The 24,639-nt window shown below is 41.1% G+C and overlaps 1 protein-coding gene across 2 annotated transcripts in view; it reads left to right on the top strand.

Moving 5' to 3' along the window:
• Positions 1–23,897, top strand: part of FRMPD4 (FERM and PDZ domain containing 4) — a 205,550-nt gene extending 181,653 nt beyond the window's left edge. Inside the window, exons 14-16 of one of the 2 annotated variants that reach the window (XM_002700439.5) lie at positions 4,738–5,805; positions 6,164–7,456; positions 9,048–23,897. In XM_002700439.5, coding sequence (XP_002700485.3) covers positions 4,738–5,805; positions 6,164–7,456; positions 9,048–10,372 — 3,686 coding nt within the window. In that variant the 3' untranslated portion in view covers positions 10,373–23,897. Of the gene's footprint in view, positions 1–4,737; positions 5,806–6,163; positions 7,457–9,042 lie in introns of both variants that reach the window. The other variant, XM_059883901.1, reaches the window with a different exon arrangement.
• Positions 23,898–24,639: the final 742 nt, after the last annotated feature.

Genomic DNA, 24,639 nt, shown 5'->3' with positions numbered 1-24,639 from the left:
GGGAGAGGGAGAGGGTGGGATGATTTGGGAGAATGGCATTGAAACATTTATATCATATATGAAACAAACCTGTTTAATTTAAAGTGATTAATATTTCAAAAAATAATAAAATAAGGATATTTCTTGAAAAATTAAAAAGTATACCCATAAAAGCATCTAATGTCCAAATTTAACACAAAACCTCCAAATACTTCTGATATGTTCTATTTTTTTAATGAAAATGTTGATTTTTTTTAAAAATCACATTTTACATGGGGCTTCCCTTGTGGCTCAGCTTATAAAGAATCTGCGTGCAATGCGAGAGGCCTGGGTTCGATCCCTGGGTTGGGAAGATCCCTTGGAGAAGGGAACGACTACCCACTCCAGTATTCTGGCCTGGAGAATTCCATGGACTGTATAGTCCATGGGGTTGCAGAGTCAGACACGACTGAGCGACTTTCACTGTCTTTCACATGTCACTTGGCAAATATTGGGTACCTAGCTCCAAAGCAGTGATTTAATTATTGTGAAGGGTATAGGTCTCAGCCTTTATGTCTGATCTGTAACTGCCTCATTCTCCCAGAACTCAGTCAGGGTGCAGAGAACTCAGGATGGAATGCCCAGTAGTTGTGAGCCTCCAACTTTATAAGCAGCTGGTCCCTCATTAAGGTGCCCTACATCCAGACGCCAAGTGCCTCCTCCCACGTCAGACTCATGTCCAGGGTTCTGGGACCTCTATCTTGGGAAGACATGGAAATTGTCCAACCCTTGGACTTGGGGCTCTAGAAGGGACCCTGAACATCATATTAGCTTTTTCGCAGAAGCATCGAAATGGCAAAGATCAAATAATTCATCTCAGCCCTTTGACACGAAGAAATAGCCCCAAAAGTGCAGATAAGGGGGGTTGTAGTTGTTAAACTGAGAGTTTCTTTGAGGGAAGATGGTTTTCATTTATTCTAGAACTATTTTTTGAAATTTATTTTATTAGAGTATAGTTGATTTACAATGTTGTGTTAATTTCCCCTGTACAGCAAAGTTATTCAGTTATACATATATGTGTGTGTATGTATATACATTCTTTTCACATTATTTTCCATTATTGTTTATCCCATAATATTGAATATAGTTCCCTGTGCTGTACAGTAGGACCTCATCGTTTATCCATTCTATATAGAATAGTTTGCATATTTTTCTTCAGTGTTTGAGCTTTTTCCTCCATCTATAGTGAACAGTCAGTAAATATGGCTGATGGACAGAGCCTACCATTCAAGTAAGAGATACTGAGCCATGAAAAATGTATAATCAGAGGCTCCATAATTAGAGTTTATTTTAAAAGAAAAGGAAATTCTTAGGGAACAAATTCCATTGTCAGTTTTTGAAAGATGGAAGAGAAAATGAAAGAGAAAACAAGGGAAGGAAAATCTACTTTTAAACTTATCAGGAAACAAAAATTATTATTCCCTGCAAATATAGTAATATGAAGCTAGGCACACATACAGATAGACTGGTACACAGTTTATTGTGACAGCTTGTTGAGTGAAAAAAGTTACAGTCAAAGGGTAAAGGAAAACCAGAGAGTTGAGCAAGGCATGATAGAAGGCGACTGTGACTTGCAGCTAGATTTCATCCCAACCCACCTTGAAGTGTCTGTTTGATTAAAAAAACATTGAATCAAAGAGGAGGTGGATGTGTGTGCTGGGTTAAGTGGTGAATATCTTTATGACCACATGTTTTCATTGAGCGAGGAGATTTAGAGCAATTGAACTGTGACTTTTGAAATTACCAAGAGTGGTTCCACGATTTAACATATCCCTTTTGCGTTGGAAAATCTTAAAATCCTAAAGTGTATTGTTAAAATCAAACCTTTTCCCCATGGATGGTTAAGATTGTATGGGTTCAAGAGGAAAGCCAAAGCTACCACTCTACAAATGGTTACAGTAATAGGGGCCTCAGTTCTGTCTAATTTATAGCAACTCACAATGTGTTGTTGAATAAAGTTTCATAAGGCAAAAACTTAGTTCCAATAAGTATCATATCACCATAGGGAAGTAAGGGAGCTTCAACCTTTCGGTTATTTCTCTTGGTTCGACAGTGAGCCTGAGGGTGAGGGCACATGTTCCAAATAGCACACACAAGCCTGCATGTGTGCATGCTTGTGTTTAATAAGAGAGGACGAGGGAGAGATGGCACACTCCAAAAAGCAACTAACTGGTTGACCCAAGCAGAGCTGCAGCTCGGAGCTCAGCTTCCTCTAATGGCTGAAAAGCCTCCCTTCTCTTCAGAAATTCCCCCAAGGATCTCCTGAGACTCAAAACCTGTAGAGTCTGAAGTCTGTTAAGGCCAGCTCATCTGTAGGAAACATCCTTCGTGTCTCCCAGATCATTCCAGAAGCCAAATCAGCACACCCTTCTAGAAGAAAGCTGAGAGAGAGTGTGTGTTTTCTTGTCTCAAACTGATCAGAGACCTTCATCAAGACCTCTAGCTAGGAACAGTAAACCCCTCTTTCTTCTTCACTGTCTTGAAAATTAACCCTTCAAGTACTTTGCAAATCCCTGAACCTATGTAGTTAAGCATCTCTGGGCCTTAGGAAAGTCTTATTAAATTGCTTTTAGCCTGCTGACCTATTCAGTTTTCTTGTTGGTCTAAACCAGGGGTCAGCAAACCATGTCCCATGAATCAAGTCTTGTTCTTGTGAATGAAATTTTATTAAAACTCAGGCATGTACATTATATTAAATATCTAGGGTAGCCATAACAAATTATCACAAGCTTGAGGACTTAACAGAAACTTGTTCTCTCACAGTCTGGGGGCCTAGAGGTTCAAAATCCAAGCACTGGCAGGGCTAGGCCCCCTCCAGAGATTCTAGGGGAGAATCTTTTGCCTCTTCCGAATCCAGGTGGCCATCTGCATTCCTTATAGCTGCATGACTGCAGTGTCTGCCTCCATCTTCACTCAGCCTCCCCGTCTTCTGTGTATGGCCCAAGTGTCCCTCTGCTTTTCTCTTATAAGGACACTTTCCGTTGGAGTTAGGGTCCCACACAGATAATTCCAGATGATCTCATCTCAAGATCCTTACTTATATCTGCAAAGACTCCTTTCAAATAAGGTCACATTCATAACTTTTGCAGGGTCACCATTCAAGTCACTACATCTGTTTGCTTATTTGTCAGCTATGGCTCCTTTCATGTTACAACAGTTGAGTTGAGTAGTTGCTGAATGGAGCTATTGACCCCACAAAACCTAAAATATTTACTCTCTGGCCCTCCCTTTACAGAAAAAAATCTGCCAACCTTTGGGTTTAAACCAAGAGCTCTCTTACATCATTGCTCAACCACTCTCCCTCCCCACAACAACCTGCACTAGTCACACACACACACACACACACACACACACACACACACACACACATGCTCTCACACACAGAGCCAGTCATAATTCATGTCATTGTTTAATAAAACAATGCTGAACCCCCACAGGTGTATTTATTATTATGTCACATGTAAATATGCCTGTTGCGTAACTCAGTGTCTTCAAATTTTATCTTTACGTGGTATTCATGAAAATATATATATTGAGTAAAATGACTTGGAACATTCTTCAACATTGAGTCCATTATATATTTGGGAGACAGCCAAAACCTCTTCAGTAAAACTGTTTTTGTTTTTATTTTTCCTATATCTCTTGTTTATCTGATATTGGCATTAATCAAACTTGGGCCAGAGGGCAATTTGAGGAAACAAATGGGAGAATATGTGGCCCTAACATTTCCTCAAAATGTCACCTCTGGAATTGACAAAGCAATATTGACACAGTGACTCATTGCCCTGTCTTGGTAAATATCAGAGCAAAATTTCCACAGCAGAATTCTCTATTGGAAGACCCTTAAAGATCAAATAACACAATGCTGTTTAAATTAGGATTTTGCCATTTTAATTCTGGAGGAACATTAAACAAATCTTCAGGAGTTTTCAAGATACAAATAAAGATGGAAATTCATCAAAGTATTAACTATGCTTAAAAATAGCAGAGAGGAGTACAGTACTTGTCGACGCTCCACCTTCTACATCCTGCCTGTGTGTGCATGTGTGCTTATAGGCATATGTGCTGGCACTTATATGTAAAAATATGCAAACCCACTAGGACAGGAAAAGGCTAAAGAGGAGTTTTAGTACTACCATTGCAATATGTAGTATTACAGTTTGTGTTACTATACTATACATATATATTTATTATTATATTGTCATTACAATATTTCCTGAAATACATGGTAGAAGTATGAGGATCCTTGACCTTCTCTTAACTCAGTGAGGAAAAAGTCCAGCATCTCCCTATGCAAAGTGGGAAATGTTAGATTTCACTTTCCGAAGAAAAGGGCAATCTTTCCCAGAATAATAGCCCACTGGACTATCACCTTTAAGGATTTTTTAAAGGTATGTTGTATATTCACATCTATAGACATAAAGAAGGTCTTTTAAATACTAAAACCAGAGATCAGATGGAATGAAGCTGTAGTGCCCTACTCTCAGATGGTATTCTGTTTTATCAAGTAGCAGTTCTATTTTCTGCAGTATCAATTCTCCTAACCAAGAAATCCTTATATCTGAAGCCTAAATCAACTACTCCCCTATTTGGAAAGCTGAATAATAACCATACTCACAAAAGTGATGCTACAAGCCATTAAGTTAAGAAACAGAGACAAAGTGCCCCCAGAAACCAGCCCACACAGTAATGTGTCTTTGCATGACTCTTTCTCTTTAGGAACTGAAAATAAAGGAAAGCACAACATGCTTGGTCCCGAGTGGAACTGTATACCCCAAATAACCACCTTCATTGGTGAAGAGGAGCAGGAAGCGCAGATAACATACATAGATGCAAAGCAGAAGGCAGTTGAGATTCCGGATGGCACCTTGTGTCCAAAAGACCACCACCGGCACTTGTATGTGGACAACACCTATAACTCAGATGAGCTAACCCAGCAGCTGACCCAGCCGGGTGAGGCTCCGTGTGAGGCAGACTACAGAAGTCTAGCTCAGCGGTCCCTGTTGAGCCTCTCAGGCCCAGAAACTCTTAAGAAAGCACAGGAGTCTCCAAGAGGAGCCAAAGTGTCCTTTATTTTTGGAGATCTCGCCTTGGATGAGGGGGTCACTGCCCCCACCCTCGGCTATGAAAGGCTATTGGACGAGAGTCCAGAACTGCTGGAGAAGCAGAGCAACCTCTACATAAGCGGTGCCAATGACATGAAGAGCTTGGGTCTCACTCCAGACGCAGAGAGCGTCCAGTTCGTGGCCAATTCTGTGTACGCAAACATAGGCGACGTGAAGAACTTCGAGGCTGCGGAGGGCATAGAGGAGCCCCTGCTGCACGACATCTGTTACGCAGAGAACACGGATGACGCAGAGGACGAGGATGAGGTGAGCTGTGAGGAGGACCTCGTGGTGGGAGAGATGAGCCAGCCAGCCCTCCTCAGCCTCTCTGGCTCAAGCGATGACATCATCGACCTCACGTCTTTGCCCCCTCCCGAAGGGGACGACAATGAGGATGATTTCCTGTTGCGTTCCCTGAACATGGCCATTGCCGCGCCCCCACCTGGCTTCAGAGATAGTTCTGATGAGGAGGACTCTCAGAGCCAGGCTGCTTCCTTCCTCGAGGACAAGGAGCCAGGCGGCACCCTGCAGAACGACGAGATCCCCGTGTCCCTCATCGACGCTGTGCCCACCAGCACCGAGGGCAAGTGTGACACAGGCCTGGATAACACTGGCGTTTCCACGCTGGACACTCTGGAAGCTCTGTCCGTGTCAGAAGATCCGCAGACCAGTGACAATTCAGGTTCTTTCACGATTGTTACATTTATTCACTGATAGCCATATCCTTCCATCCCTTCAAGCCATCCGCCCTTGGAATCCTGTCATATGTCCTTCATTTCACGCATGTCCCATTTCCCAAATGTGCTGAAACTACCATCATGGGTTTTCGTGTATGTGGTTTCCATTTTTTTTTTTTTTTTTAAACATGTGGCACTTTTTTCCCCCCTATTTCCGGAACAACTGTGCAATAAACTCAGAGTCCTTACTGAAAAGGGAAAAACTTGGTATTGTTTTTAATACTAATGAATCCCATGTTCTTACGTGTCTCCTAGTGCCTGTGATGCATCCATTAACCACTTCTTGTTTTTTACGGCCTGCAGGTGTAGCCATCTTGCGGGCTTATAGTCCCGAGTCCTCCTCTGACTCGGGCAATGAGACTAACTCTTCTGAAATGACGGAGAGTTCTGAACTGGCCACGGCCCAGAAGCAGTCAGAAAACCTCTCCCGCATGTTCTTGGCCACTCACGAAGGCTACCACCCCTTGGCAGAAGAGCAGACAGAGTTCCCCGCCTCCAAAAGCCCTGCTGGGGGCTTGCCCCCAAAGGCCTCCCACACTCTGGCCGCCCGTCCGGTGAGTGACCTCCCGCCCAAAGTTGTGCCTTCCAAGCAGATGCTTCACTCGGACCACATGGAGATGGAGCCCGAAACCATGGAAACCAAGTCAGTCACTGATTATTTTGGCAAACTGCACCTTGGGCCGATGGCGTATTCCTGCACCAGCAAAAGGAAAAGCCAGCTGGCCGATGGGGAGGGGAAAGCACCCCTTAATGGGAGCATGCCGGGGAAAAAACAGCAGGGGATCAAAACAGCTGAGGCAGAGGAGGACGCCAAAGGCGGTAAATTTGCTACTGTGTCTTCAAGGGACAGTCAACACCTCAGCACTTTTAACCTGGAGAGAACTGCCTTCCGCAAGGACAGCCAAAGATGGTACGTGGCCACTGAGGGCGTTGTGGCTGAAAAAACTGGATTGGAAGCAGCACCAGGCATCACCTTTCCCAGAGCTTCGGGTGTGGGGAGCAGGGACACTGAAGGGAAGGATGACGGGGCTCCCGAGGGAGAAGCCATCGAGGTTTCAGGACTTGGCCCGCGGGACCACTTCTTAACAGACGTCACCTGTGTGTCTTCTGCCAAAGACTTGGGTAACCCGGAGGATGCCGACCCGTCCGGCTGTGACCGTCCAGCCAAGCTCCCGGAAGCAGAGGAGGGCGTGGGCCGCCTTTGTGACTACCACTTGGCCAAGCGGATGTCGTCGTTGCAAAGCGAGGGCCATTTTTCTCTCCAGAGCTCTCAAGGCTCCTCGGTGGATGCAGGCTGTGGCACAGGCAGCAGCAGCAGCACGTGCGCCACTCCGGTGGAGTCCCCCCTCTGCCCCTCCCTGGGGAAGCACCTGATGGCCGAGGCCTCCGCAAAAGGTGTGAGTTACCTTCCCTCCGAGGAGAGAGCCCCCGGGCTGCCCAACCATGGGGCCACCTTTAAGGAATTACACCCACAGACAGAAGGGATGTGTCCGCGGATGACGGTGCCTGCCCTGCATACAGCCATTAATGCCGAACCCCTGTTTGGCACTCTGAGAGATGGATGTCATCGACTCCCCAAGATTAAGGAAACCACAGGTACAGCAATGATGGATTTAGCACTTTGCGGTACCCACCAGGAGCACGTAAAACAAATTTACAACTAAAACTAAAAATCTGGAAGAAAAGTAAAAGTTAGGGTTTTATTCTTGAAAATTCTTGATTTAGCACTTTGCGGTACCCACCAGGAGCACGTAAAACAAATTTACAACTAAAACTAAAAATCTGGAAGAAAAGTAAAAGTTAGGGTTTTATTCTTGAAAAAGCTGCTGAACTGCGGCCAGGTTAATTGTCAATCATCGGTCCCCCAGTGTTTAATACGTACTGATGTTTCTAGATCTGGGCAGTATCGGAAATGGCATTTGCCTTTTAGATTCCTGCTCTGTCTTGCTTTTAGAATTTAATGGAGCAATATTTTTTTCCTGAATTCTAAATGTAGACTTTTAGCCAGGCCCAGTGCCACTTTTAAGTTATAAGAATCACAAAAGGTTGATTTCCTTCTCAAGATATCGAATTTCTCATTTTGCCATTTCGTTTTTGAGAAGCAGGGAAGGATAATAGAGCAGGGGATCTGGGAGTTGGGAGGGATTAAGGGAGATCATTTGCCTTTCAGCAATATTTCCAGATTCTCCATACTCTGTTAAACTCTCCAAGATGAGTATTCTGAGGTGTCAGGCCCACTGCAGTGTCAGGAAGGTCTGGGGGTACATGATGAGCTGTTTTATTTCCCCCAAAATAATAATAAGCACAGGTAGAAACATGAGCACAGCTATCTTCTGTGCTCATCTTCACCATTCTGCCACCAGGTGGGCACTTATCGGTCTCCAAGATCCACTTGGCTGGCCATCATGGGACAAAAACAGACGCTCTTTCATACTTTCCAATTTCAAATTATACCCTCATATAGTGTCTTTTCCAGTAGGTCAGTAGATGTCAGTGAGACCTTGTTCTTGTTCAGTTGCTCATTTGTGTCCAACTCTGTGACCCAATGGACTGCAGCACGCCAGGCTCCTCTGTCCGCCACTGTCTCCCAGAGTTTGCTCATATTCATGTCCATTGAGTCAGTATATGTCAGTTAATTTTCATTCATGCCCTTTTAAGATTATCTCCTTTGTCAAAACTCACCACTAGTTTCACCTGCCTTGGGAAACCCATCTCTGAATGTTACTTAACTCGTCTCCTAGCTAGCATCTTTTCCTCTAAACTTGTAAAAGGATACTTTGCAGTTTACAAAGAGCTTTCACCTAATTTACCCCTTGCTTCTCACAAAAATTCTATGAAGTGGAAATTGTGCTCTTCACATGACAACTTTTCTGGCAGTTTCCCAGTGTCTCAGCTTCAAACCCTGTACCAGGAAAACCTCATGGGGTCCTCTTTAAAAGATTAGTATATTTAATTTGCATTAATTAAATTAGGCCACTTCTTTTTAAAAAGATAGCCAATGCCAGGATTAATCTAACTCCTTAAAATGGAACTTCAAAGTCATAAATATGCTTGAATAATCACTGTAAGACGTGTGTTCTCTCAAATATATCCTTGGGAGATCACAGACATCACATAGAGATTTAGTAAAAATGACCACCCATGAGGTGCTTAATGATTCTCTGTTTTTCTGCTACCCCTAGTGTAGCTTTGACAGAGCCTGGGAAGGAGAGACGAGGAGGCATGCCTTCAGCTTGGTCTCAATATCCTGAAGCTGATCCCACCCTGCTACCATCAAACATTCACTCGGAATCAAAGGTGCCAATTCCAAATCAAGACCCTAATGATTTCTCCCAAGCGAACCAGGCCTACGGAGAGGCTGTGAGCTGGTGGCCACTGGATCTGAGAAGGGGGAGCCTCAGGACATCCCCCAGCCAGAGGGCTCTGAGACGGAGCAGCAATATCCTCTCAGGATCTGTCAGTTTGGAGACCTTCCGGGAGAGAAGCCAGGGTGCGGTCAGCTTAAAGTGTCCAGGTATCACAGAAGCACAGGAGACCAGTTCAGAAAGGCGAGCAGAACTCCCCCTAGGGAAGAAGCTCACCAAAAGTTTTTCCCAAAGCTCGATGCACTTTAGCTCTGAGGGGAAAGTTCACAAAAAGTCCCCGGTGGCCCACAAAGACTCAAAGCTGTATAGGACATTGCCCTTGCGGAAGCTGGAAGGCAGCCATTGGAGATGTCGGGGACCTTTCAGCTACTGCTTCCTGAACCGAGGGCAGGATGAAGATGGTGATGAGGACGAAGAGGAGGGAGAGGCCACCCATCAAGTCTCTTGCCTCTTTCGACCACAGATGACTCAAGCCATGCCAGACCCAACCAGCCCACCCCTGGCTATTGGAATTCAGAAGCAAGGAGGAGAGCTGTCCAGAGGTTCAGTGCTGAAGGTCTGGGCCGAAGACTTGAGTGGCCCAGATGATGTGGACTTCAGCAACCTAGCTTTTGATGCCCAGATTGCAAGGATAAATGCCCTTAAGGAGAGCACATATACAATGCCCGATGGGTTCCTCGCAGCCCAAAATGATGCCAATGAGCTGCTCTGCCTTGTCAGGGCAACCAAGGGAAAGAAAGAGGAGTCACGCCCTGAAGCATATGACCTAACACTTTCTCAGTACAAGCAGCTATTATCCATTGAGTCCAGACAGTTGGGAAGTGCCTGTCGGAAAATGGCAATGGCTGAGAAAAGCCCAGAAGAGATGCTCCTAGCTATGACTTCCAGCTTTCAAGTGCTCTGTTGCCTAACAGAAGCCTGCATGCGATTAGTTAAAGTCGTGAACTCCGAAACACAGCGGCAGGAAATAGTAGCGAAGATCGATGAAGTGGTCATAAACTACATCTGTCTCCTGAAAGCTGCCGAGGCAGCCACTGGAAAGACCACTGGTGATCCCAATGTTGGACTCTCGATGCGACATTCAACCACCATGGCCGCTCTCGTAAGCACACTAACACGTTCTCTCAAGATGCTTTTAAATAAATAAAGTATGAAAGTCACATCATAATCTACCTTTGCAAAGCCATACATGAACTTTTATTTACTTTATGTGTACGATGAACAGACGTCTCCTTTCTTCTCTCTGTATATTTTGTTATTTTCTATGAAATAGGAGATAAAAGTCACATTGATGAAAAGTTGAAATGTACTAATCCAGATGTATTCTGTTTATATTATACATATATATACATGTAAAAGAAATATACAAGAAAGTGGTGACATTTGGCTATTTTTCATATAGTCAAAACTCCAGGTATGTGATGTGAAATTTTAATTTCTACTGTGTTGGAGCAAAACAATGAATCCTATCCCCTTTCCTTCCAAGATGATACTTGGAGACCATATCATTCATATTTAGAAGTAAAAAAGAAAAGGAAAGGAAAGAAAAATCACAATGTATATAAAACAGTACTTATGTTTTAAAGCTATGATTTTTAAGCATTGGAAATAGCAAAAAGACATTTAAAATTCAAAAAGCTATTATGAATTATTAGAGAATATATATAATAAATTAATTTTTGCTCATAGTGTTTGGTTATCTGATGCTTTTTTCCAAGAATCCTACATATTTCATTTTGGCTTATGCCATTTGGGCTAGAAATGGGGTGGGAATGGATTCTATTGTGTCAACACAAATGTTCTTCATGATGTTTCTAGAATGAATGTACTTCCCAAATAGAAGAACAGGGGAATGATGGGCAGGTTTCTGGATAATACCTAGTTATAGACTAATTATGGAAAGTGAAAGTAATTCAGAATACCAAAATTAAATTGTTTGATGAAAAGAAAGCTCTGCTTTGACTCAGTGTCAAAATATACAAACCAAAGACAATCTCTCTGCCTGCCATTTCAGCCATGAAACATAGGATTCCCTTCAGAGTGACAGAGCATTTAGAGAAATATTTGCAAAACTACAAAAAGGAACATAAAATGATCCTCACAAGTAAATGCAGGTCCAGTAACTTGAAGCAGACCACACATCAGGCTGTGAGTCACATCACAAATCACAGCTCTCAGCAAAGAGCTTCATGCATCCCCTCTGCAGGAGCCCATGCTTCCAACCAAATTTGCAATGACAGCCTAACACTGGGACAAAGTTTTGAATCTGGAATGTTACAGAAAATCAGGGAAAGATAGTTACTCTAATATGGAAGCCATACTTAAATAAATAATGAAGTATCTATGAAATGTTCTAGTCTGGATTGGCTGATAGAAATATGTAAACTGGGAAAAAATTAAAAAAAAAAAAACACGAGTGGTAAACTTGACCACTTTAAGTGAACCTGATGTAATGCAAAGAAGTTTTCAGAACCATCGTCTCTCTAAAAATGTATCTTTGGGTCAAAGCAAAAGGATTCAAATTCTGCAGTTGTAAAATAAAGTTGATAATGTACATATGTACTTCATGGCTCTTTTAGTGTTCAAGGTACACACACTCTTATTTATGTAGGTGGCTTCTTAAAATATGACAGGAGTGTGCCCAGTGCAAATATTTCCATTTTTGTAGGCATAACACAGTCCCCAGTTGCTATCTCTCTCATCACTCGTTCCATAGAGACTCAGTAAAAAAAGCCACACATATTTATAGGTGGTAGCAAACAAAAGGAGTTTAGACATGTGTTATTACAATGTTTAATAAAACATTATTTGATTACAATTATAAATATTGGTGTTTGATAGAAGTATTAATGGTGTTTACTGTGGAAAATTTTGGTAAATATTCTGTATACTAAAATATTAATAGGATTGTGTTCTATGTCAGACAATGTGTGAAACATATATATTATCTCATTTAATCATCACAATGATCTCATGGTTTGGACGCTATCATTAATTCCATATGGAGGCAATATGGTCTCATAGTTAAGGACATGAAATTTGGGGTCAGACACTTCTTGATTTAAATTTGGGATCTGCCATTTTCTATTCCTTTCATCTTGGGAAAAATAGTCAATTTTTCTCAGTCTCAAGTTCCTTCTAGTAAAATGGAAGTCAATAATAAGATCTATTTCCCTAGGATTGTCATGAGTTTTAAGTAAAAATATGTATATGAAGTTCTTACTGCAATACCTGGCAGACAGTAAGTACTCAGTGTTATATATCATTAGCATCATAAGCATTGCATTAAATATATTGCCCAAGATAACACGTGGGGGCTGTTTGTTTTATATGCATATTGTATCCTGACTGTACAGAATGCATTAGTGTACTGCATATGTATAAAAGAACTATACAAGAACGTGACATCTCCAGTTAGAACACCGTCCCAGTCCATTTCATTTCTTTCGGAGGCCTCAGTGAAATAGCTCTGGGTCTTTCTAATCAATCTCCCAGAACCTTTGGGTGCACCAATAAATTTTTGTTTCATATAAACAAACTCTTTACTACTTAGAAAACCTCAAAAGCTCCCTGTTGCTAAACGTGCTGCTCCTAAGTGGGGTCCAGATCCACTAGAGTGTAGGAAGAATGTATTAGAATGATCCGTGTGTTTATTTTTATCTAGCCTTTTTTACATTTGTGTATGTTTTATAACAGCCTAAGAGCACAGTGGTGTATGTACATCATTTTAAATAAATCGGTTAATAAGCATATGCCTGGTGCATGTATGGGATATTGTCACAGACAGAGTTGCACTCACTGAAGTGTGGAGACCACTGAACCAGAGAATGAAAATTTCTTGTCCCTAAGGTCCTTTACACTTAGTCTGCAGCCTAGTTTTCAAGATGTATCACCTATCATTTTAATTAATCTTTTATTATAAAGCTTTCAAACATATACAAAGGTAGACACAATCATATAATGAATCAATATGTACTCATCACACACCAATTCATGTCCAATCTTATTTTCTCTATTTCTAGGCACCTCCTTCCACAGCGTATGTAGAAGCCAATCCCAGACATCATAGCATTTAATCCATGAATATTTCGGTAAGCACTTACTATAGATAAGAATTTTTAAACATAATCATAATGCCATTTTTACACTTTTTAAAATTAATAATTCCCTAATATCATCAAATAAATGTTACAGAAATAATGAAGAAACCCCCAAAGACAATCATCGTCAACAATTTAGGACATTTGCTTTCAATTTTTTCAATATCTATGCTAATGTTATTATTATTGTAGGTATTTATGAGTGTAACTTTTGACTCAATCTGAATACATTTGCCCCTTTTCTGAGTCTCAGTTTCACCATATCTTATGTAAGTGGATTGGCTGGAAGAATCTGATTGACATGGAAAGACGGAGGACTCAGATGAATCACCCTCACAGCATTAGGCTGCCAGTAAAATCCAACAACTCATGCAATTGCATTAGACATTAAAATTAAAACAGACCCCTCAGCCCAGCTGAAGTTAGTCTAAACACAAAAGAAATTATGTTTCAGAGAAGAAGAACTGACTATATTGAAATGACCAGCCACAACATTACAATAGATCAATTCCTTTTGCTGTGAATTTCCTCTTTCATCATGCTCCATCTTAGGAAAGACAATTTGCATTTCTGTTCTACTTTTATATAGTTCTAAGTGTCAGTTATTCTCTGAATGTTATTTCTGAGCTACTCAGGATGGCACTGTAATTTATTCCTCCTGGTTTACTCTTAATTTGGCAATGTTTGTTCTCTTGGACTGATTATCACCATTCGTAATTGTGTTAACTACTTTTGAAATTGAAAAACAAGGCAAATTAGCTATGTTCAGGTGCTTCCTTCTCTGTTCTAAACAGTTGAGAATCTTCACAGGAGTCAAAATATATGGATATTATTACATTGTTTCTCTAACCTGATTTTGTGCTGTGAAAGGGGTTGATTTTGGGGGGGGGGTGTGTTTGAGAGTATAGAGGTGCAAAAGAGGTGTTTGAGTATATAGATGTATGTGTGTGTGTGCCTGTCTGTGTGAATTGTTTTCAGTTTAGTTTCGTGGGTTTCAGTGCAAGTTTCCCCTCTGGCAGTCCAAAAACTATGATAAAACTTTCAAGTCAGATTGCACAAATAGCTTCTCAGCTTTGAAAGATCAAAGGGTTGGAATCTTACCTTTTGAACTGAATTTTATTCATACCAACTTGAACATCACTAAGTTGGGTACTTTTTATTCTACCTATTCCCTAGCCTACCCTTCTCACTTTTTCATTTCAAAGCTTGGAAAGTAACTTCAGAAATTGTATTAGAATTTTTTTAATTTAAAAAATAAATAAATTTCAAAGCCTACACATAGGAAATACATGGAAGAACAATCCATGTCTTTATCAACCATTTCTGCTGTAGAAAATAATGGAATTAAATCCTGCATAGCTGAAAGAAGTAGATAACCAATTATCCCAAGTACTGGGATAACTTATTTCACCATTCAACTTGAAATTAACCCACTGCCTTCTTCTGAACTTGCCCTAATCTTTCCTCCATATTTATAATCGCATCTCAGTTTTCTGTTGTTTTAAAATTAACGTGCCACACTGCATGGCTTCTGGGACCTTATTTCCCCAACCAGAGATCGAACCTGGGCCCTTGGCAGTGAAAGCATGGAGTCCTAACCAATGGACCAGCAGGGAATTCCCTTCATTTTTCACTCTGCAGTCTAAACCAAAATTCTTGACTAGGATGTCCTTTGCAGTCTCATCATTCACAACGTTAGAAAGAATTAGCTTCGACTGTCAATATAGGTGGTATTGGGGAAGCTGAGTCTTCTTGGTAACCTCCAACCAAGTAATAGTTCTGTTTTCCTGTTGAATTAGTACCCTTGGCACATCTTGCTGTTTGACTACATGACCCATAACTCCTTTCTGTCTCCCAGCTCCCAGGGTGAGTCCATTCATTTGTTCAAATAGCTGTTAACAATGTCCTAGTCTGGGCACATACTCTGCTAGGTTCTGGAGGCAGAGTACAATATGATTGACATGGTCTCTGCCAAAAAGGGAACACCCATTCTAGAATGGGTAATCCTTTGTTATTTCGCAAGAAAGAAGGGGCTCAGAGTAAGTCAGTGCAGACAGTCTTCACTTTGTATGGTAGTACAGGACTGCAGAGAAGACCGTGCAGGCCCAAAATGCATAAAGTCATCTTAATACTGTGAAAAACTTACAACTGTTCTGTGATCCATAAAGACTTTTAGTCAAAATATCATTCTCTTATCAATTATTAATGTATAGGGATATGACAATATAATAAAATGCCTATTTATCCAGTACACAGTCACTTAAAACATTAGAAACTCTGAGAATTAAAATGAGTCTTTTTGTAAAACCTTATAAAGAGTAGTTTGAACAGTACTTGCCTTTTTTGCATCATGTAACTTACAGTATGGACTTCCCAGGTGGCTTAGTGGTAAAGAATGTGCCTGCCAAGGCAGGAGATGCAGATTCTATCCCTGGGTCAGGAAGATCCCTTGGAAAAGGAAACAGTAACCCACTCCAGTATTCTTGCCTGGGAAATCCCATGGGCAGAGGAGCCTGGGGACCACAGTCCATAGGGTTGTAAAAGAGTCGGACATGGCTTAGCGACCAAACAACAACAACAACTTACAGTATGGAATTAGCATCTTTGTATGCTTCAGCAAGTTGCCATAGAGAAGGGAATGGCAATCCACTCCAGTATTCTTGCCTGGAGAATCCCATGGACAGAGGAGCCTAGTGAGCCACAGTCCATGGGGTTGCAAAGAGTCGGATACGACTGAGCGACTAACGATAACGATGCTTCAGCAAGTTGCCATACTCCTTTCTCAGTATGGATCAACTTCCAACATTTTATCATCCGTGCTTTCTTTGTTGTGAAATATCTCTAAGAGTTCCTTAATGTGACTGTTTTTTCCCCAGTGTCACTTCCTTGGGGACTGCTTCATCCTTTTCATCACAACCACTTCCCTTTTTTATGTCACTAAGTTCGCCTTCCCTGCATCCCTCCAGCCGACCTGCATATCTGTAATCCCAAATGAGGACAGTGATGACATTCCCACAGTCACCCACTTCTTCTATTACTCTGTTTACATTCAATTAAAATTCTACTTCCAGAGCAACCACTTTTATTTCTTTGTTGCACTTTTGCCTTCATTGGCCAGTTCCCTGTTGTAATCATCCATTTTTTATAAAATGTTATATGGTTCCGTTTTATCACTCAGAAGAAAGGGAGGAAGCACAGCTTCATGCTTTGCTGTCTGTGCATGAACTGAATACCAGATGCTCATTGACTGATCAGTGGCAGACTTTGAAGGAGATGATATGATTAGTCACGTCTTTTATTATTTATATTTGCTTATTTGGCTGCATCAGGTCTTAGTTGTGTCACTTGGGATCTTTAGTTGCAGTGCATGGACACTCTAGTTGTGGCACGTGGGCTCAGTAGTTGTGGGACAAGGACTTATTTGCTCCGCGGGATGTGGTATCTTAGTTATCCAACCAAGGATAGAACCCATGTCCCCTGCATTGTAAGGGGGTTTCTTAACCAGTGGACCACCAAGGAAGTCCCCATCTTTTATTTATATAGTGGTTTTTTGATTAAAGAGTTAGTAGCAAAATTTGTACTTTATGAAGTTACTCACAGTTAACATACCATGGTAACCAAAGTTTAAACCATGTTGGGGGACTGGTATTTCGCTGAACTGTGTTAATGGAGATTCACATATATCAGAGCCATCCAGAATGAAGACTTTCTGTACTTAGGTGTTTAAAGGGCCTGAAGCCTGTGGTAAAAATGACTGAATGGGTAGCATTCAGTACTGTCCAATAGAATTTTCTGCAATAATGGAAATTTTCTACATCTTTGAAGTACAATATGGTAGCGAAGAGCCATACGTGGCTATTGAGGACTTCCAATGTGGCAACTGAATTTTTAACTTCATACAATTTAATTAATTTAAATTTAAACACCCACCCATGGCTAGTGGCTACCATATTGGACAATGAAGCTCTAGCAGACAGACAGACAAAAAAAGTAGAAAAATAAGCATAATTGTGACAGATTGCAGTAAAGTCTAAGAGGGAAATTGATAGGCTGCTAAGGAAGATTTTTCTGGATTTGGCAGGATGGAGCTAACTCTGATCATTTAGTACACATGACCTCCATTTCACACAGGCCGTGCTAAAGACATGCAAAGGGTGTGTATAATGGAAACAGTAGCAGCTGAAGAGTACCCCTCATTAGAGTGCCCCTGAACAATGCCAACACACACAGAGACTCAAACAACACTCACTTGTTCTTAGCCTTTGGACGCCTTAGATGATCATGTATGATTTACATGGATAACTACCTTTTCCCCAAGATCTGAAAATCTGCTGTGAATTTTGACTATAGATTATTTTGTGACGATTACCACATACTATGGCATATGGGAATTGTGTCAAATACTGACATAACAGGCAGCATATGCAGTTTGTTCCCTGAAATATGTCTTTCCTGAAAACACAGTCTGATGCCATACCAACCCTCAGTCCAGAGCTGGAACTTTCCACTGCTTTTCCCCATCTTTCCACCAGTTCTTGGGCCCAACTTCCTTCTTGGTTGGGTTCCAAGCCCAATCCCAAGTCCACTCAGATGTGACCCAATCCATTCTGAGGTTTAAAATATATACAAGGTAGAAAGGAATAAAGGAAGGTATAAGCTTAGAGTTTGATGAAAGCCAATTTAACTTGAATCTCCACTATCCATTATTGTCTTCATTATTGCCTTTGTCTTCTTTCCCCTCTTTATCTCCCTGACACTCCCTGCCCCCACCTTTCTGTACTACTTTTCTACTGCTGAGTAACACATTGACACAAACTTAGTGGCTTGCAATAACACACATTTAGTATCTCAGTTTCTGGAGATCAGGCATCTGGGCACAGCCTAAGTGGTCCTCTGCTCAGGGTCTCAAAATGTTGCAAACAAGGTTTAGGTTGGGCTGCATTCTCATCTGAAGGTTTGGTTGGTGATAACTCTGTTTCCAAGCTCATTCAGATTGCTAGAATAATTCATTTTCTTGCAGCTTTAGGACTGGCCATTATTCCTGCTGTTTTGCTGGCTGGAGACCAGAGGCTACCCCAGGGTCATAGAGGCTGCCCACAACTGCTTGCCACAGGGCCATCTCCAATGTGGTTGCTTATTTTATCAAGTCTGCAATGAGGTTTAAGTCAGGTCCTCCCAGAATAAACTCATTTAATCAACTAAAAATTAAATAGATTTGGGACCGTAAGTACATCTCCAAAATTTCTTCACCATTGCCATATTCTCTTGGTTAGAAGCATGTTCCAGGTCTTGCCCACACTCAAGGGGAGAGGGCTGGATGGGGCATGAACAGCAGGGGCAGGAATCACGGGGACCACCTTGGGGGCTGTCAGCCCTGACGTCTAAGGCTTTTCCTTCAGCCTTCAAACAAACTCAACAGGTCACATATTCCTCTGAACAGAATATACAGTGTAGACACTTGAAATACAAACTTCAAAGGCTTTCAGAGCCCACAGCTCTGACATAAGTCATCAAAGGCCACGTGGACAGCCTTTGGCCAGCTCTGTCTTGGCCCTGGCCCATTCTCTAGATGTATTTCCATGTTAATATGCCAAGCTTCTCTGGGGCTGGAAACTCCAATAATTATGATGCACTGACCTGTACAGGTCAGGATTTCATTAGTGGTGAGTCCATAGGTAAACTTTCTGCAGCAGTATGACTTTTTTCTTTGCACTCATTTTAGAGTCAAGTATGACTTTGAGGTCAGGTTACATCAATCAAACTGATGGATAAATTATTAAAGATGCTAAACTTTAGCCAGCATAACCATGCCTTTCTCATGTATTTATGGGAAGGGGGATGAATCGGCTCCAGGTCACCTGCTCCTAAGTTATTCATCTGAAGTGGAGCCCACACAGTGAAGTTCAACTGCCCTCCATGCCCACTTGGCACTGCTGGCCAGAGTACCCTGAAAGGATGCTCTTTCCTTCATGTGGGTTTCAGCAGAGATGAATATGGAGCAGGGCTCATTTCTTTATGGATTCTCTCCCTTTGTTTTGCAAAGCTATGTTAAACTATATTGTTGAATCAGGCTATACTGAAGTATTCTGTTCATACTCCGTTGATTTCTGAGAAAGCTGAGACAAGGCAAACAGACACACACACACCCGTGCACATGCCTGTGATGTAAATAAATGTAGTGTCACATCACCCAGAAATACATGCTTGTCTTTTCTGCCTCCTATCTGCCTCTGTTCCTCGCTACTGCAAATTTGGTTTCTAATCTGTTACCAGTATGATTAGAATGACATTAATAACAATACCTAACATTTATTCAGGCAAATGTGCCAGGTACTATGCCAAATGATTTTCATGCATAATTATTGCATCTGTTTCCTAGAACAACCTCTAAGAAATTATTATCATCCCTTGATTATTTTTCATTTTTTGCTATATCCCTCGTGTTGTGCAATATCCTCTTGTAGCTTATTTTATACCTAATAATCTTTATCTTTTTTAAGAAAGAAAATTGAGGCTAGAGAATCCAAATATAACTGGCCCTAAATCATGGATGTTGTCAGAATCAAAATTTGAACTCAGGAATTGCAGTTTTCTTCACCAGGTTTGGGCCAAGTAGCTAGCTTGATTGTTTTTAATCAAATAAATACAGCATGTATTTTTTAAAAACTTAAATTCCACCAAAGAAATTATAGAATAAAAAGCAACCATCTCCCGTCCCAAACTCCCCACTAAGTCCCAGTTCCAAGAGACAACCCATTTCACCAGTTTCTGTTTTTAGCTTTCCTAGTGATTTTCTCCTTAATTCTAAATAGTACAATTTGTTGACTTACCGACTATAGACAATCGCTGCCAATCACCTCTTAAACGATGAGGAATTCACTTATTTATGTTACTGCTCACCTTTCCTTCTCCTCCCCACCCAATATCTAATAGGGGTGTTACTGTGTTCTAGTCTTCATTATCTAACTTTAAATATTATAGTTAAACCTCTGCTTCTTGTTCAGTCATCTTTAGACGGTCTCTGTTGATTTCTCATTGATGTGGAATGGAGCAAATTATTTCCCCAACATATCTTTCTTTCCCCCTCACCACTTCTTCACTCATTTCTCCTATTTTAGGCCATGAGTAGCACCACATTGATATCATTTACACTGTTATTAAAGCAATATTGGTCACAATGTTTAGGGACCAATGTTTCGTAAACCACTACAGCCTGGAAAACCATCATAGTCAACTGCTTTTGCGAAAACCATGATATTATCCAGAGCTCTTCTAGAAGGTAAAACAGAGACCCCTATATGTGGAAGGAAAGAAGAAAGAGTTTACTGTGAATTCATTGTATCTTAAATTGGTGATTCTCAAAGTATGGCCCTCGGACCAGCAGCAGCACCACCACCCTCTGGTAACATAGAGATGTGGATTCCTGTGTTCTACCTAGACCCACTGACTCAGGTTCTGGGGGGCAGGGAGGTGGCAGGGGGTGCAGTCCACCAATAGGATTGAAGAAGCCACCATATAATTCTAATGAGTGCGCATGTCTGAAAATCACTGTTTTTTCTGCACTAAACCTTTTCTTGTGACTGAAGCTTAAATTACTTAAAATGTGTTTAAACATTGAAATACAAACAGAGTGGCTATGATTAATAGATCCAAAAGAGATGACAACAGCCACATACATATTTAAGAGAACTCTCACCAGATTGGATTTTCAACATCAGGAGACATTAAGGGGAGAAGTTTCATAAGACAAGAGAAAGTAGACAGAACACAATTTGAATTGCATTCAACCTGGAGAAGTTCTATAGCAGCCAGAATGGTCATATATATACCAAAGCAAGCTAGTTTTCTGCCCTACATTTGCCTAACAGAAGTTCAGTGTCATTGCTTCATGCTGCTACTGCTGCTAAGTCACTTCAGTCATGTCCGACTCTGTGCGACCCCAGAGATGACAGCCCACCAGGCTTCCCCGTCCCTGGGATTCTCCAGGCAAGAACACTGGAGTGGGTTGCCATTTCCTTCTCCAGTGCATGAAAGTGAAAAGTGAAAGTGAAGTTGCTCAGTCATGTCCGACTCTTCGCGACCCCGTGGACTGCAGCCTACCAGGCTCCTCCATCCATGGGATTTTCCAGGCAAGAGTACTGGAGTGGGGTGCCATTGCTTCATAGAGCCCCTTTAACTAAATCTGATCTCTCTTCCTTATAAGTGCAAGGTTGTCCTACTGTTTCCTCCTAGTCAAGATTGGTAGCATTTTCATTTCTCTCGTGAAAATGAAGTCATTCATTAGACTTAGATTGGCTGTACAATTTACAAGCCAATAATCAACGTTTGTATTGTGATGATAAGAGGATTCATTTTATCCACCTTCAATATCATGGCTCCCAAGTCACTTGAAAGAATGTTCAAAGCATCAAAATAAAATAGACTCTTTCCTTAAATAGCATTGATTTTTCAAAATCATATCATAGCTTCCTTTGTATTTAGTTTCTAGGTTTTTTTAAAGTTTTCCTGAAGTTTCTATAGGCTTTCCTTTTTTCTTTCTCATGAAATTAAAATACGCTATTCTGAATATCTAGCACTGCATTAAAAACCACCTCAAAATGTAGGAGCTTAACGAATTATTAGCATCCCCCCTGGGTCTGGGGTTGGACTCTGCTGGCTGATTCTTACTTGCAGTGTCTCATGCAGCTGTGTTTAGGTGGTGACTGAGGCCAGAGTCACCTGAGGCTTGACAGGGCTTCACAATGACTTCTTACGTGGCTAGCAACTAGCCAAGAATTCATTGGAGGCTGTCAAACAGAGTCTTCATGAGACTGCTCCGTGAGGTTTGGGTTTCTCACAACAGCAATTTCAAGATTGCAGCACCTTTACATGGTGGCTGGCTTCCAAGATGGAGCATGTCAAGAGCGAGGGTCCCAAGAGAACCAGGCAGAAACTTCAAATCTTATTGACCTAGTCTGGAAAGTCACTCCGTAAATTTTTACTGGTCACCTGAGAACCAGGTCCCAAGAGAACTAGGCAGAAACTTCAAATCTTATGACCTAGTCTCGAAAGTCACTCAGTAAAATTTTATTGGTCACCTGAGGCCTCACCATTGTCAAGAAGAGGCGAATTAGGCTATAGCTCTCAGTTGGAGGAGTGACAAAGAGCCTGCAGCCTTCTTTAATCTCTCCCTCGTGGGTCCATCAAAGCCTTAACAGATCCAGTACCTCCATTGTGTTGTCCCATGGAATAAGCTCCTCCTGAAGGCATTCCTCTTTGCTAGAGCCATCTGACTTCCTTTTCTAGTATAAACCTATTTTTATCTGAATAAATATCATCCTAGGACTTTGCCTTCCCAACTTTCTTAGAATGGACCCCACAGTTTCCTGTATCCAGTATTACTAGGGGAATTTTCTTGTAAAGGTTTCATGGACTGAAACCTTTTTAAATCTTGCATATCTGAAAATACCTTCACTTTGCCCTTTTGCTCAATTGATCATTTGGCTGCATATGGGATTCCAGGTTCAAAATGACATTCCTTGGATGGATGTCATTGTTCCATCATGTTTTTACGTTGGTTTGCTGAATGTTCTCATTCCATTAGCGGATCTGCCATCTCCCCACAGATCTGTTTCTTCTGTTTACTCACAGTGTGAGTTTCACAAGGTTGTCTCTAGATCTGGAATTGTATTTTGTTCAATTTGCTTGGAATTTAGTGCATCTTTTCCTTCTGAGATTTCATGCCTTTCTTCAATTCTAGATTGTTTTCCTTCTATTATTTTTTTTCCCTCTGAGTTTTCTCTGTAGTCATTATTTAGTGTTTAGTGAACAGAACTGATATTTTTTTCAGAGATATCAGCTATGTTGTTTTCATAAAATTCTTTTTAATGAACTACAGAGTGCTGGTTTCACTTCTTCTGATTTGGTTACAGTGTGCTCAATGGACTGTGTGGAGGTCATAGGTGAATAATATGTGACCTGGCCATATTCTAGGTGTGCACAACTACATGTGTGAGTTACTTTGTTTCTCTCTCTACTTTAACACATTGATTTAATATTGTGATTTTTGTATGACACACCTGAAGCATACATTATTATCTAGAATATTCTGCAGTCAATTCCTGTGTACCTGTCACCCAGATTTGTCAGATCCTAGCAAATTACCATATGGCTTTGGATCTTGATTGTAAAGAAATGAGTATCAAAGACAGTTGGAATACTCTGAGTAACGTTCCCCAGTGCCCTGTGCCTCCCTCCTCAGATATCATCAAGCCTGATTTTGCTTTTGTACCCGTCCCATGCAATTCTTCATATATCTACCACATGATTACATGTCCTTAAAAATGTGTAATATTGTTTGGCATGTTTTTAAACTTTATGTAAATGGTATCATTACTGTACATATCCTTTCCACACTTTGATTTTGTTATTCAACATCAGTTTCGAAAGATCTATGCCTTTTAAGAGAGAGAGCTTTCATTCATTGACCTTTATGGCTTTACAGTTGTCTATTGCATATTAGAATTTAGATTATGCTGTTAATGGATATTTAGGTTGTTGTTTTTTTGCTATTAAAAACACTGCTGCAATGAACATTCTTGTACCTGTCTCTTTGTGCATACGTGTTATGATTTTTCTCAGGAGGTATGCTGAAGTGTGGAATTTGAGAAATAGGTTTTCTTCAACTTTACTAGATATTGATTCCCTCCTAGACAGGCCCAACGATCCATGACGATTACAAGAGCAGGAAAAGCAATCAGAGGAGCAGGCTAAGATGGTCTGAATCTGCTTTCTCTGAGGTTTCCTTCTAAGCAGGCTACCAAATTAGGCTGGCTGGTTTCTTAGGGAGAGAGAGAGATGAGAGATCGAGATAACGGGAGAGATAGAGATGAAAGAGAGAAAGAGATTGATTGCTCTCTCTGCAATAAATTATGTATTCCCCAACACTAACCCAGACCAAAGAACCCAGAAGTACTCTCGAGTATCTAGGCTCATGTTAAACTCTTCTATACATTATTCTGTTCCTCTTCATGACGGCATGACTAGAGTGTAGAAAAACATTCCTAGTGGGTGTTTACTGACAGTTACACACAGAGTTTGGATAAATCAAACAGACCAAGACATGGGAGGGAGAAGGAGAGGGGAAAGGAAGGGAATGGAAGAAATTAAATCAGTTCAGGAGGTACATCATCTGAATAACACGTCTTCTGGTAAGTTCAAAGAAAAAGGGAGTGTTGTTTTGTTTGCATGTATCATGACTTAATCAAATGGTATTGTACAATAGATCTCATTCTAATTATCATCTTTTTCTTTGAAGATGTTAGTTTATTAATTT

Source organism: Bos taurus, chromosome X (genome assembly GCF_002263795.3).
Source record: "Bos taurus isolate L1 Dominette 01449 registration number 42190680 breed Hereford chromosome X, ARS-UCD2.0, whole genome shotgun sequence".
NCBI classification, from domain to species: domain Eukaryota; kingdom Metazoa; phylum Chordata; class Mammalia; order Artiodactyla; family Bovidae; genus Bos; species Bos taurus.
The sequence above is the reverse complement of the archived record's forward strand: the minus strand, read 5'-3'. Positions and strand labels throughout refer to the sequence as shown.